Source organism: Coregonus clupeaformis, chromosome 21 (genome assembly GCF_020615455.1).
Source record: "Coregonus clupeaformis isolate EN_2021a chromosome 21, ASM2061545v1, whole genome shotgun sequence".
NCBI classification, from domain to species: domain Eukaryota; kingdom Metazoa; phylum Chordata; class Actinopteri; order Salmoniformes; family Salmonidae; genus Coregonus; species Coregonus clupeaformis.
The window spans coordinates 15,421,625-15,437,643 of NC_059212.1; the positions used below are offsets into that span (position 1 = coordinate 15,421,625).

At 41.8% G+C, this 16,019-nt stretch overlaps 1 protein-coding gene across 5 annotated transcripts in view; it reads right to left on the bottom strand.

Annotated features, from left to right (window-relative positions):
- Positions 1-2,737: 2,737 nt before the first annotated feature.
- Positions 2,738-16,019, bottom strand: part of LOC121535224 (sodium- and chloride-dependent glycine transporter 1-like) — a 92,306-nt gene continuing 79,024 nt past the window's right edge. For all 5 annotated transcript variants that reach the window (XM_041842067.2, XM_041842070.1, XM_041842066.1 and 2 more), the window contains 9 exons: positions 15,207-15,339; positions 14,532-14,666; positions 14,145-14,248; positions 12,045-12,282; positions 11,619-11,753; positions 6,808-6,907; positions 6,583-6,683; positions 6,054-6,224; positions 2,738-5,748 (listed from right to left, as the gene is read on the bottom strand). In XM_041842067.2, coding sequence (XP_041698001.1) covers positions 5,536-5,748; positions 6,054-6,224; positions 6,583-6,683; positions 6,808-6,907; positions 11,619-11,753; positions 12,045-12,282; positions 14,145-14,248; positions 14,532-14,666; positions 15,207-15,339 — 1,330 coding nt within the window. In that variant the 3' untranslated portion in view covers positions 2,738-5,535. The remainder of the gene's footprint in view (positions 5,749-6,053; positions 6,225-6,582; positions 6,684-6,807; positions 6,908-11,618; positions 11,754-12,044; positions 12,283-14,144; positions 14,249-14,531; positions 14,667-15,206; positions 15,340-16,019) is intronic.

The window sequence follows — 16,019 nt, forward strand, 5'->3', positions numbered from 1 at the left end:
TAACTCCAAGTCAATCACACTTCTGTGAAATCAAACTGTCCACTTAGGAAGCAACACTGATTGACAATAAATGTCACATGCTGTTGTGCAAATGGAATAGACAACAGGTGGAAATTATAGGCAATTAGCAAGACACCCCCCAATAAAGGACTGGTTTTGCAGGTGGTGACCACAGACCACTTCTCAGTTCCTATGCTTCCTGGCTGATGTTTTGGTCACTTTTGAATGCTGGTGGTGCTTTCACTCTAGTGGTAGCATGAGACGGAGTCTACAACCCACACAAGTGGCTCAGGTAGTGCAGCTCATCCAGGATGGCACATCAATGGGAGCTGTGGCAAGAAGGTTTGCTGTGTCTGTCAGCGTAGTGTCCAGAGCATGGAGGCGCTACCAGGAGACAGGCCAGTACATCAGGAGACGTGGAGGAGGCCGTAGGGAGGGCAACAACCCAGCAGCAGGACTGCTACCTCCGCCTTTGTGCAAGGAGGAGCAGGAGGAGCACTGCCAGAGCCCTGCAAAATGACCTCCAGCAGGCCACAAATGTGCATGTGTCTGCTCAAACGGTCAGAAACAGACTCCATGAGGGTGGTATGAGGGCCCGACGTCCACAGGTGGGGGTTGTGCTTACAGCCCAACACCGTGCAGGACGTTTGGCATTTGCCAGAGAACACCAAGATTGGCAAATTCGCCACTGGCGCCCTGTGCTCTTCACAGATGAAAGCAGGTTCACACTGAGCACGTGACAGAGTCTGGAGAACGTTCTGCTGCCTGCAACATCCTCCAGCATGACCGGTTTGGCGGTGGGTCAGTCATGGTGTGGGGTGGCATTTCTTTGGGGGGCCGCACAGCCCTCCATGTGCTCGCCAGAGGTAGCCTGACTGCCATTAGGTACCGAGATGAGATCCTCAGACCCCTTGTGAGACCATATGCTGGTGCGGTTGGCCCTGGGTTCCTCCTAATGCAAGACAATGCTAGACCTCATGTGGCTGGAGGTGTCAGCAGTTCCTGCAAGAGGAAGGCATTGATGCTATGGACTGGCCCGCCCGTTCCCCAGACCTGAATCCAATTGAGCACATCTGGGACATCATGTCTCGCTCCATCCACCAACGCCACGTTGCACCACAGACTGTCCAGGAGTTGGCGGATGCTTTAGTCCAGGTCTGGGAGGAGATCCCTCAGGAGACCATCCGCCACCTCATCAGGAGCATTCCCAGGCGTTGTAGGGAGGTCATACAGGCACGTGGAGGCCACACACACTACTGAGCCTCATTTTGACTTGTTTTAAGGACATTACATCAAAGTTGGATCAGCCTGTAGTGTGGTTTTCCACTTTAATTTTGAGGGTGACTCCAAATCCAGACCTCCATGGGTTGATAAATTTGATTTCCATTGATAATTTTTGTGTGATTTTGTTGTCAGCACATTCAACTATGTAAAGAAAAAAGTATTTAATAAGATTATTTCATTCAGATCTAGGATGTGTTCTTTTAGTGTTCCCTTTATTTTTTTGAGCAGTGATAACGTACCAGTACTGTGTTCATTTCATTTGTGCTTTATTCTCCCTTATGATATAATTTACATTGGCATAACATCGTGTCTACTCTGCTGAGTGACAACAGTTTACTCAGACCATTGGAAATACCTTATTTCAAAATGGAAGTTTGTATTATTAGATATGTTATAAACACATTACTTGATTTAAAGTGCTGAAACAACTTGTAAAAACACTTTTATGAGTAAGAAATTCAGAGATCTCTGATTGTAGCGAACCACAGAGCAGATAAATCAGTTTTAGTACAGTAGAGGCTTACTATCAATTTCCAGAATTGGTAACATATATTCATCCCATATATAGAATACTTACTACAGTGATTTCAATATGAGTTGATGAACAATTCATTTCTAAACAATGTCAAAGATATTAATATTCATCCAATGTGTCCTTGAGTGCACATTTGACACTACCTGCTTATGTTTATAATTTTAAAGGCAGGGTCTCACCAAATGATAAAATGCCAAGTTAATGAAATAATCCCAGTGACAAAAAAAGGAAGAATAAGATGAAAACAAAGTCCCCCAATACATTCATCTAATGTAATTTCCTGTATTTACGATGTTATTTAGTATTTTATTCAGATCCCCATTAGCTGAAGCAGCAGCAGCTACTCTTACTGGGCCCTAAACAATGTTACTGATTATGGTGTTTGATTTCCTTTTCTTGTTTTGTAAATTACTCCTCCACCAAATTGAAAAGGCCAGTCTGTTTACGCAAACGAATTTACAGCACAGTCGCTATATTGTAAACAGATGTGACTGTAGTACAGTACCACAGTGTTGGCATTATTACTATGTAAAATAGATTAACACTTATTATGTACTTTCCCCAACAGTCATGTAGCTGCAGACATGTCATGTACCTCCAACAGAACATACTGTTAAATGCATTCCTTTGAATTTCAAGTTTCAACCCAAACTTTTGTTTGGCAATACTTTTGATATCAGCTGCCTTTTAGAACAAGATAAAGGTAGTGTCATTGAACATGGATGATAAAACTTGACGATAAAATACATGTTTGTTTAGTACAAAAACAAAATATCTCTTAAAAAGGTAGATTGTGTTTTGTTAGATGAAAAGATGGATAGTTACTGATTGATTAGAATTATATGACATCAATACTGACACTATCCTGATCTAAAAATAGTAGTCAGCAGTAGGGTATCCACTACACAGAAATACATATTACACTAAACATTGGCAAATTTTATTACAAGAAAATAAAAATACCCCGCCTACCCCCAAATAAAAACATAAAAAAACAAACACCAGTTCCAATTTTTTTTTACATTACTGTACAAGTATCTGCTAGAGGAATAATTCCGGGGACAGCAGAGACCAAAGGGTTGCAATAGCATGGTGGTTATCCTAACTTACTACTGTTATAAAGAGAACTACAAGTCAACAGTTCAACAGCAACAGGAAGAAGAAGTAAAAGCCCTAGAGGACTCCCTGGCCTGAGCCGGATGTCGAGAATAACCATACATCATTTAATTATGTTATCAAATTATGTCTTCTGGGCCATTATATACTAACCCACTTTATCTCAACCATTTAAACTCCTTATTACCAAAATGATATGTATCCATATTGTGTTTAGAACTTGAAGACACACATATCAGTTAAAATCATCATTATTATTAATATCCTGTGCTATCGTCATTCTCCTCTGCTTTATAACAGATGAATTAGTGTAGTCGTACTGTGCTTCTGTCATCATCACAGGAGAACACACTAGTCTGTTTCCATCTGAAGTCAAACTTGAGTCTGTTGTGCTGTATCTAACCTACTGGTGTGCTTGTTTTTTTTGTTTAAATAACCAATGACTTTGGGTATGTCCCAAATGTCACCACATTCGGGACCAAATAACACCTATCTACTACCCTGAGTGTCAGATATGCCTCCTGTTGGACTGCAACGTTTCATTTCCATTTAGGATCATGTCTGGATAGTTAACTGTCATTACACTTTTAACACCGTGAAACTGAAGTAACATGGAAGTGAACAACTCATAGTCATATGACAGCAGAAACTGGATTTATGCAGTCAGATAAAAGATGTTGAACATTATATACAGTGACGTACTGGCTAAAGAAGAAACTAAAAAATCGGAAGTTTCACTAAGATGCGATGCTCTAGCACTTTAGCAGCTACATTGCCAGACTACCTCTCTCCATCAGTGCAGGCCAGGCAAGGACACAGTGGATTTACGATGTTACCACAGACAGGTCGTTGCCTCACTGCAACACAGATGTAACAGAGCAGAGACGAATGCTTCAAATTAGATGGAGAGATGGGACTTCTTGACAATTGCCAATTCCAGCAATCTGTGAGAGCACTACTCCCACCCTAAACCCAACCCCCACAGCATCCTGTCACAAAGTGACTGAAATACATGTCCCTCCCACTCCAACCCCCTAAAATAAAACAATTACCAATAAAAAAATCAAGTCATGGATGAGGAATGGTAAACATTACTGTTATTTCTTAAGATGCTGTTGCTTCTTTACAAAATCAACACGTTTTCCATATAATTATTTACTATGTTACTTTACAATAATAAAATATAAAAATAAGAACATTCTATAGAGAGAACGATACTATACAACTACATATAAACTACATAATTCAGTAAAGATGACTGATGTTTTTTTTTAACTCCTTCTCCAGGCGAATCAATGGCCTCTCTCCTTCCTGTTTCCACATCCAATCACACCACTACGTGGCTCAGAGCTTTAAAATGCCTGTAAATACATGTATTTTCCTCTGCAAAGATACCTGCTGATGCAAGTCTCTCAGTTTTGAAAAAGTTAACAAAGACACATACTCCAGCTATGCCACCGAGATATTAAAGTTCATGCATGTTCAACATGTTTTTTGGTAACATGCCTGGTTGGGGCAAATCCTACTTGTGAGTAACAGAGGCTATGAGGCAACACCACTGTGTACTCCCTCCTCGATATGCTAGCTGCTTCGGTCCTCAATCAAACGCTCCCTTCACAAATGAGATGCCACAAGTGAGATGCCACATTTCGAGATGCATTTCCCACGGAAATGCCTGGAAGACTAAAAGAGAGATGGCACTTTATTGTACTGAGTTGCATCCATCCATCCACCCATTTGTTTTTGTGTGTGAACATGTTATGGTTGTCTTTTTCTTAGCTCCCTCTCTTATGTAAAGCCTACCATAATCATAGAAACATTTACTCAGTTATTGAGTAAATGTGTTCAATAAGTAGGAAATCGTTTTGGGACCCTGAGAATGGGCATTAGGAAGTGATGTGCTTCAGTCAGGGTAGCTGTTCAGAAAGCTGGAGACCAACATTCTCTGTGTGTGAGGGGGGTTGGTGCTGTAATGTATGTTAGTTGTTTGCCATCATTGGAAGTACAAGGGCTTAACTGTGTAGTTAGTCAAATTAAATATTTGTCAGATCAGTAGCTAAAAAGCCATTGGCTTACTCCAATATGAGTTGTTATGGGTAACCCTAAAGCAGCATACGTAACAGTCTGAGTAATGGAGACTATATTGTATTAGAGGGTACTGAGAGCCAAAAGCTATAACGTAGATCAAAACAGCAGAAGGGAAAGATCAGTCCCTAGAGTGGTTCCATTTGGATGTCTACAGCACTGACCCAAAGAACACTTGGCCTCCAGCTTTAAAAACCCCAGCACTGTCACTAGAAAAGTTGCCAATTCCGATGGATATCTTTACAGATGAAGGAGAAAAATGTTGTCCCTCCCCTATTGTGCCATGTACACACAGTGTGTACACACGCCTGCATAATATGAAGAGGAGAAAAAAAAAAGCATTATTAAATGACGTCGAAACAAGAAGTTAAATTATTTTGGATGACGACCAATTTAGAGAGGTTAGAAATAATAAGCCCTTACAATATGTAAAGGTCTCCAGTGAGCGGGCTCTCCCCCACGTGCTGTGGGAAAGGGTGGTTGGGTGGGGACTGGCGCAGGCCCAGGAGGGGCCTCTATGTGCTGGGGGTAGTGTTGTGTGCTGTGGAGCCGTTGCTGCCCTGGATGGTGAGGCTGATCTCATCCCTCTTCTCATCCTCCTTCTCCTTCTCTTTCAGGGGACACACCTCCACCTCTCCATCTGAGCCTGGGGTGGCGTAGAGGCCTATCCGGTGCTCACTCAGGGCCGGGCCCCACTTCATATCTGGCTTGCACGAATTCTTCAACCGCTGTAAGGGGTAGAGGGTCAGAGGTCAACGTGATGGGAGCAACATAGGTTTATTATTTATTACTAATTAGAGGCAGGTAAAGCAGTTGAGAAAATTATGTAATACAAGTTACGTAATAACATAACACCAATCGGGTTCTCCCTTTTACCATTCATTTCTTTCAGATCGAGCACCACTTCGACTAAATGTTCCATTTAACAAACAAAACAAAAACAACACTTTCACCAGTCTTAGAATACCAACCACATCTGCTTCCAACACTAAACACAGACAGAGCTCTACTAAAAAGATCCTGTGGATTTTACCTCTAAAAATGTGGTTCCCTCAGACTTGCCGATCTTGTAGAGAGCATAGATGGGTATGCAGATGACGGAGGACATGGCCATAAGGAAGCCGATGGCTAGGGACCAGCCAGGGTACACGTAGTCGTTGTAGGTGATGGGCTTGTACTGGATCACTGTGAAGATCAGGATAAACTGGAAATACAAAGACAGAGAGGGACTATTCATGTCAAGTTCACAGAGATCCTACAAATCACTAGTCACTCTGTTCTATATGTCATTCTATGGACAAGTACATGAAAACTTTGAAACAGACCAACATTGACATTTGCATAAAGTCCATACAGTATGTTCATCAAGTTGTGTCCTAGGTCTAGGTCATTCTGTTGCAGAAAGATATTTTGCACAACAGGTTTTGTTGAGAACAAGGCAAAAGTGAAAGTCTTGCCATACAGATGAATGGAATGCAGAGCAGGTGAAGCCTCTAAAACATGCCAACTCCGAGGCCGTGGAGTGGTAGCTACTGGAGAGGGGGCTGATGAAATGCTCTTACAGATATGATGATGGGGGACACGAATCTCCAGCAGACCCGGAAGAAGATTGGAGGGGGGAAACCCAGCATCATCTCAACATCCTTGAAGTATTTCTTGTGTCCTGAACACAAACAGTACAGCTTGTTGTCAGTCATTCAGTCAGTTTGATTAGCTGTCACCAATAGCCTTGGCAGAGTGTTGTGGACAATATATATTTATAATCAAGGAAAGACAGTTGGACTCACCATAGACGTACATAATGCAGATGCACATGATGCAGGAGATGATAACCAGAGAGAAACTAGCAGCGTAGTTATCCATGAGCAGCAGCCAGTAGATCCCAGCCTAAAGACATGAGAGCACAAGTGGAGAATACAACATCAGTATACATCCTGAATATTTGTTTGGACTAATGATTATACCCCTGAATAATTAAGTGTGTGTTTATGTGTGTGTGCGCACATGCATGTATATTAGGGTTGAATGGCGGGAACCCGGTTACCAAGATTTACCGCCCAAAACAACTCCCTTTTCCCGGGATAAACAACAGCAAGAAACTGAAACATTATAATCAATGATTTCTATGAGCTGTTAAATTATATGCGATGTCTAAATCTGGCTTCTCTACGGCCTTCTCTCTGCATGAATCATCAACGCTCAGGGTGGGGACATACAGACCATCTCAGTATGGAGCGCAGTTCACAATGCATGTAGACCTATCATCTCATCATGGTAACTTTTTTTCTTGTGACAGGTAGGCCAACATTTGCTGCAGCATAGTCTATGCTACAGTAATATAAAGACAGAATGCGCGTCTAATTAACCATCTCCATCTCAGTGGAGGCTGCTGAGGGGAGGAAGGCTCATAATAATGGCTGGAATAGAGTCAATGGAGTGGTATCAACCACACGGAAACCACGTCTTTGATACCATTCCATTGACTCCATTCCAGACATTATTATGAGCCATCCTCCCCTCAGCAGCCTCCACTGCTCCATCTGGCTTTCGGGGGTTTAATTGTAAAGATTTTGTATTTATTTTCTATTGCAGCTGCAGAGTTTTAAAACAGCCTATCACTTAAATATTGTTGCTTTAAATCCATGCACGTGCGAGCACTCTCTCACAGTCTTTCTCTCTCCATCAATTCCATTCAAATTGCATCCAAAATAGATAATCCTGTTCAAGATTGAGATAGATAGATATACTAGCCTACCTCTTTCAGGTAATACATTCAATGCAGTTTTAGCCTTATATTTAGCTAATGAATGATGGGTTATGCATAATAAGCTTCTAACTTATAGCCTCTGTCTCTTGCGCAATATGCACGCACCTATGCTTCGCTGGCCTCCCTCCTTAAAAAACGCTCCTTAGCTCTTGGAGTCCCATGGAGGAAAAGCTAGACTAGAATAGCTTGCTGGACATTTTTTCTTTAGCATTTCTTATTCCGATATACTATTCGAAGAGGGACGCAAGCTCTTGTTTGCTGAATGTTAAATACAGCAGCCAATAGAACTCACGGGTAGTTTGAAGAGCGAACGTGCGATGGCGGTAGGCTATAACAGTTATTTATTCAGACCCATTCAATCTTTGTGAAGACAAATGAAAGCCGTCTGCATCTAATTCTAGTCCTATATTATTCAAGCATGTCATTAGAATGATGAAGATAAGGACAACAAAACTTATTTCATTTATCTGTTGAAAGCGAGGAATGAATGAAGCAACAACAGAGAGAGAAAGAGGAGGTAGGCTAATAACATTAGGGGAAATATTATATGAAAGGTATATATGCGCCAGCCTACTAATTATACAAATATTATATTTCAAAATTAAAATCAAATTCGCTAGCCTAGATTTGTACTTTGTAGGCCACATGTGCTGCACCCGAATTGCATGTTCTCTCCCTGCTTTATCATGGGTTTGAACAATGTGTGTATTTCCAGTCCATATAATACAGTATTTGGTATTTTATTAGGATCCCCATTAGCTGTTGCGAACTCTTCCCGGGGTCCACACAAAACATGTAGTCATTTAGCTTTTCTGGATTTTTTTTCTCATTTTGTCTGTCATAGTTGACGTGTACCTATGATGAAAATTACAGGCCTCTCTCATCTTTTTAAGTGGGAGAACTTGCACAATTGGTGGCTGACTAAATACTTTTTTCCCCCACTGTAGCATTGTATTTGGTCAAACACAATTTTTTCCAACAGTTTGCTAAGAGCTTGCAGCAAGCTGATAGGTCTGTTGTTAGAACCAGTAAAGGCTGCTTTACCACTCTTGGGTAGTATAATTACTTTGACTTCTCTCCAGACCTGAGGACAAAGAATCCCCCCCCCAACTAACTTTACAAAATTCAAAACGTCTTTTTTTTATGCATGAGTATGATGGCTCACTGTTCATTGTAGCATTTCATGCCTAAGTTTGGCCACTTTGCCAATGAAGTAATCATTAAAGTAATAGGCAACATCAAATGGTTTTGTGACGAATAAGCCATCTGATTTGGATTGTTGAATTCGTCTTTCTGCCCATAATTTAAAGTACTCCAAAGTTTTTTTTGCATTACTCTTTATATCGTTGAGCTTAGCTTCATAATACAGTTTCTTCTTCTTTTTGTTGAGTTTAGTCACATAATTTCTCAATTTGCAGTAAGTCAGCCAGTCAGATGTGCAGCCAGACTTATTAGCCACTCCTTTTGCCCCATCTCTCTTTTTACCCCATCCACATAAGAGTCACAGCAAAAACTTTTGTATGATCTCTTATACAATATTTTAGGCCCAGCTTTCAGAACTGGCTTTCCTGGATATAGCCACTATATTGTGATCACTGCATCCAATGGGTACGGATACAGCTTTAGAACAAAGTTCTTCAGTATTAGTAAAAATGTTAACAATACATGTGGATGATCTTGTTCCTATAGTGTTTGTAAACATCCTGGTAGCTTGATTAATAACCTGAACCAGATTACAGGCACTGGTTATAGTGAGAAGCTTCCTCTTGAGCGGACAGCTTGATGAAAACCAGTCAATATTCAGGTCCCCAAGAAAGTAGACATCTCTGTTTACATCACATACACTATCAAGCATTTCACACATATTATTTAGATACTGACTGTTAGCGCTTGATGGCCTATAGCAACACCCCAAAAGAAAAGGCCTATGATGTGCCAAGTGAACCTGCAACCACAACACTTCAATAACACTTGACACAGTCCCGTGTAGCTCAGTTGGTAGAGCATGGCGCTTGCAACGCCAGGGTTGTGGGTTTGATTTCCACGGGGGGCCAGTATGAAAATAAAATAAAATGTATGCACTCACTAACTGTAAGTCACTCTGGATAAGAGCGTTTGCTAAATTACAAAAATACATATATATTCTCTAAGCATTACAGGAATATGGCTCTGAATATATACAGCAACACCTACCCCATAAGCATTCCTGTCTCTTCTATAGATGTTATATCCTTGTATTGCTACTGCTGTATCATCAAATTAATTATCTAAGTGAGTCTCAGAAATGGCTAATATATGAATGCTATCTGATGTTAGCAAGTTATTGATTTCATGAACCTTATTTCTAAGGCTACATATATTAATATGGGCTATTTTCAGCTCTTTCCTGGGTAGCATATCAGAGATAGACATCATATGGAAAAGAGCAAACAAAGAAAGATACAAAAATAATCAGTTGGTGTGTGCTGCGGGGTTGACGCTACAAACCCATAGGCTTGGGTCTCTCATCCCTTCCAGGCTTTTGGGGGGAGGGTGGACAATGAGCCTGTCATAGCGGATGTAAGCAATGTCCCCACGCGCTCTGGCAGCTTTCATGGCTGGGATAAGTTATTTCCTCTTCTGACGCACAGCTTCCGGATAGTCCTTGTTGAGGAAGATACACATTCCTCTCAAGTTCTTGGCTCTTTCCAGAACAGCTACCTTGTCCTTGAACCTCAGGAAGTTGACCACTATCGGCCTTGTTATCATGGATTCACATACAGAACTGATGTCCTCTCTCAGTGATTTACAGATTGCTGTCATCTTGCCTTTATCTGTTTAAACTCATCGAGCTGACCCCGGGAGAACTGCAAACTGTTCTTCAGGTCCTGGACCTTTCTGGTCAGGTCGTCCATTCTTTTATTAGTTGACTCCACCAGTATTGGGACACTTGAAGCTAGGGAAGATTGAAAACAACAACAAACAGCAGGGATCTAGACAGCCACAAGCCCGGGACAATCCTCAGTCCCAGCCACAATGGCTAACCGCGTCGCGGGCTGCGTTCAAGCCCTCAAGAAAACCCAGGCGCTAGCTTGATAGGCAACTAGCTAGCAGATAGGCTAGCTGCTATGCCAATCAGCTCATCAGACCTGGCCTTGGTCGGCAGGATCACTGGACAGATAGTAGCGGTCCCAGCAACTGATGCCAACCGCGTCGCGGGATCCAAACTCAAAAGGTAGCTAGCTACTAAGAAACTTTTCAATAGACTTTCAAAACTGTCCAAAACAACAAACCGAACTCTCCCTCATTCCGCGTTCAACAGAAAGTGGCGAAATGCATACTAAGAGGACAGTATAATACAATACAGTACAGCAATACAGTTCACACTCAAAAAGATTAGCCTACTGGAGCTAGTTTCATTTATTTACCCAAGAGAGCATATACCTAGCTACATATATGGGATTTTATGTTTTTCTGTCGTGCATAATGTGCAGTAGCCTATATATCATATATGTATTGGATAACGCCACAATCATTTGGGCTTTTTTGGGCTTAGGCTCATAAAATGTATTTAATGTAGCTAAGGCTCATAAAATGTATTTAATGTATGGATCATCAGGCTCAGGTAGCGTCATGCTTGAATTTTCGATCAAAGCTCTAATCAAATCCAGACACAGGCCTATTTATATGCTTTTGAATGACACTTCCGGTTTTGGCGGAAATACCGGGTTACCCGGAAGAAACGTGATTTATTCTTGGGATGGAACATTGTAAAATACCGGGAAAATATTCAACCCTAATGTGTATTTATGTGTATGTTTGTGTGTATGTGTGTGTACACATCTCCATTACCTGTGTGGTGAGCGGCACCCCCAGCAGGAAGCCCACTATAGCCACTCCTCCTGTGACCACCGTCTTGTTCCTAATGATCCAGTCAGTACCAATCTCATCCACGATGGCTGTCACCAGGGTCTCCAGCAGGCAGAACTGCACACAGGGACACATTGACAGGTCAACACTCAGCATTGACTTCTTATATCTACTTCTCTCAAAAACCCACTTTCTCCAACATGAAAACCCCCCAAAATCAACATGTGTCAAGTTGAGCCCAACTGACTACATTCGGTCATGCAGTCCTTAAATTATATCGAAAATTAGTCCTATTAGACAGGGGTTGCATCCCAAATGGCACCCAATTCCCTACATAGAGCCCTAGGGTAATAGGGCGCCATTTGGGACACAGTCAGGATGTCATTGTGGCATGGTTGACTGACTCACTTGCGTCCCCAGGCCCAGCAGGATGAGCATGAAGAAGAAGAGCAGGGACCAGAGGGGGGAGATGGGCAGCAGAGTGAGGGCCTCTGGGTAGGCCACGAAGGCCAGGCCAGGGCCGTGGTCGGCCACCTCAGATACATCCACGTTCAGGTGGTGGGCCATGAAGCCCAGGATGGAGAAGATGACGAAGCCTGCATACACGCTGGTCGCACAGTTGGTGATGCTGATGATGATGCTGTCTCTGTATGGGCGACCAATCAGAAAAGAGAAAACAGGAAGTACATTTTATTAGTAAAAACCAAGAAATAGTATGCGTTTTATAGGTTTCTGTGTAGGTAACCACTAAGAGGCAATCTGTGCATTTCACCATCATACATACTTCCAGTGCAGATTCATGCATACTAAACAGTCTAAATATTAATTGCATAAGCAAAAATTATGATCATACTAAATAGAGAGAGGTGTGAGAAAATATTTTTCCTGGTTTCTAACAACTGGTGGGTTTATCAGTCACTACACTATCATTGATTCATAGTATCCCGTCCATCATTTCACTACTTTCACCACATGGTGGTGCTATAGAGAAGAGAAAACCTCTTCCAGTTTCCAAGGGTGCTTTGAGTTTGACTACCGTAAACTACAATGAACAATGCAACCGCAGGTTTAACCTCTATGGGATTGGTGTCCCGTATACGGGACGGTTGATCTAACGTGCGCTAATGTGATTAGCATGACTGTTGTAAGTAACAGCAAACTTTCCAGGACATAGACGTCTTATATGGGCAGAAAGCTTAAATTCTTGTTTATCTAACTGCACTGTACAATTTACAGTAGATATTGCAGTGGAAAAATACCATGCTATTGTTTGAGGAGAATGCACAACAACAAAAAACTTATCACGGCAACTGGTTTGATACATCACCTCTGAAGGTAAATAATGTACTTACATTCAGTAATCTTGCTCTGATTTGTCATCCTAAGGGTCCCAGAGATAAAATGTAGCATAGTTTTGTTTGATAAAATCAATTTGTATATTCAAATGTAGGAACTGGGTTCTACAGTTTGAACCCCTGCTGTCTCTTGCGCCACACCCACCCCGCCCAGCCATCTAGATGTGTGAAAGTTTGTGTATAAGCTAATGATACATCATGTATGACATTCCTGGGAGTGTGTAAACTTACATTTCGTATTACCATATCATTTGTGTATGTTCTCTATAGTTATGTACTTGAAAATGTAGCAATTGACCAATTTGGCACATTTCGGCAGACTTGATACAAAATAGTCCAGTATTGCAATGCTTCACTGAATCAATCTGAAACTTTGCACACACACTGCTGCCATCTAGTTGCCTAAATCTAAATTGCGCCTAAACTGCAATATTATATTGTGGCCTTTCTCTTTCATTTCAAAGACGATGGAAACAAAAATAATAATAGAAAACACATTATTTTTTGTTTGTATTATGTTTTACCAGATCTAATGTGTTATATTCTCCTACATTAATTTCACATTTCCACAAACTTCAAAGTGTTTCCTTTCAAATGGTATCAAGAGTATGGATATCCTTGCTTCAGGTCCTGAGCTACAGGCAGTTAGATTTGGGTATGTCATTTTAGGCGAACATTGAAAAAAAGGGTCAAATCCTTAAGGTTAACAGGAGTCAAAAAAATACATTTTGTCTCTCTACTCCCAGTGCACTGCCTCTGGCCTCCACCTACAGTACAGTGGCATGCAGTGCACACCATCACACCATACTCCATAAATTCCTGCGATTTGCAGCTGCCCTCCTCCATTCTGCACCCTTTCTGTTAATCACTGCTGACACTGTAGCGTGATCGCACCCAGAGAGGCAACAAAGACCCTTTCTGATTCACTCCAACCGAGCATGAAGAAGTACTGGAGTGTAACCGCACACACTGCCCTTCACTTCTTACACAACCCAGACAGGAGAAGCGTCCCAATTGGTGTCCTATTCCCTCTATAGTGCACTACTTTTGACCAGGGCCCATATGGTGCCATTTGGGATGCACACAGGGTTTATTTGGTAGTAGAGGGGAGAGTTTAGGGGTGAAAAGCGAGGGAAGAGGAAGAGTAGAGTACCTGTAGCAGTTGTTGTGGAACTTGTTGTAGGAGGCCATAGTGATGAGCCCTCCCCATGCACAGCCCAGAGAGTAGAAGATCTGAGAGGCAGCGTCTCCCCACACCTGGACAGATAGACAATCATGTGTCAATACAACCACTGAAGAACACTCTTATTTCATATCTGAGGCATATTCCATCTGATTATAAAGTAGTCTCTTTCAACAGCTGTGTGATGAGACAGCCTATAACGTTACGCTATGAAGAGCTACAGAGCTATTATATGATGAATAAACAGTCAAGGTTAACAACTCATAAAGTAGTACTTAACTAGCTACAGTAGCTAATGACATAGATTTACATGACTTATTACTATATTTACTACATTTCCTATATGATTATCCATACCTTAGCGTCAAGGATCTTATGCCACTGTGGGGTCAGGTAGTACTTGATGCCAGTGACAGCTCCCTCCAGGGTGATGCCTCTGATGAAGAGGATGGTCAGCACCACGTAGGGGAACGTCGCTGTGAAGTACACCACCTGAGGACCGTCGAGAGGTGAAGAGTGAGAAACAACATCTCCTAATGTGTGTCAATGATACACTATGACTAGGAGTTTATCCTGACCATAGACTAAGTAACCTGACCGGGAAACACTACTGGCCCAAACAATGACATTGGGGAGGTGAGAGAGAACGTAGAGAGATGAGAGATAAGAGAGAGAGAGAGAGAGAGAGAGATAACATTTACATTTTAGTCATTTAGCAGACGCTCTTATCCAGAGTGACTTACAGTTAGTGAGTGCATACATTTTTCATACTTTTTTTTTTTCATACTAAGAGAGAGAAAGAGAGAGATAAGAGAGAGAGAGAAAAGAGATATAAGAGTAGTCCCGTGTAGCTCAGTTGGTAGAGCATGGCGTTTGCAACGCCAGGGTTGTGGGTTTGTTTCCCACGGGGGACCAGTATGAAAAAAAAAAACTCACTAACTTTAAGTCGCTCTGGATAAGAGCTTCTGCTAAATGACTAAAATGTAAAATGTAAAATAAGAGAGAGACAGAGAGATAGACACCGCTGCTCACCTTGCCTGAAGACTTGACTCCTCTTATGAGACAGAGGAAGACCACCACCCATGACACGGCCAGACATCCCAGAATAGGGAGACGGACTTCCCCGAAATTCCCGATGTCGTCTGAGATCTGCAGCACGTAGTGTCTGTGGGGAATACACACAATTAATCACAGTGTCTATTCACAGCAGCATCTTAATAGAGAAATGTAGAAGGTAGAGTCAGTGCCGCAGGGACAAACAATGGCTATATGTTCATTCATGAGAGATAGAGAAGGAGAATTGTTCGGATGTTCCCTGGCATTACAGCGAGCGAAGCACATATTTCAATATAGTAGCATGACCGAAAACAACTTGGTGGCAACACAATGGATTATCTTTACTGACAATTGGCAGGGAAAACAACTCCTTTCATGGTATACTGAAGACACCACCCAGAATGAAAGCTAAGCACAAACCATTTAGAAAGCCAATAACCAAGCACACTGCTCCCTTTGAATGGGCCCTAATCTCTATGCTAGGGGAATAAAACAGCTACACTACTCCCCATTCACTAGGGAATCAAGATACTATTATTGTCTAGGAAAATATACTAAACATCTAATCTTGTGTACTTCAGACAGTCAACTACAGTATGAGTAATGCTTGTTGAATGCTGGATGATTAAATCATAGGCCAGGATTAGCAAAGCACACATGCCTGCCATCTGACTGGACTGGACTATAGCATCTAAAACAACATGCCTTCTAGAGATACACAAACATTTCTGTTTACCCATGCACCACATGACCAGAAGTATGTGGACACCTGCTCATTCCAAAATCACG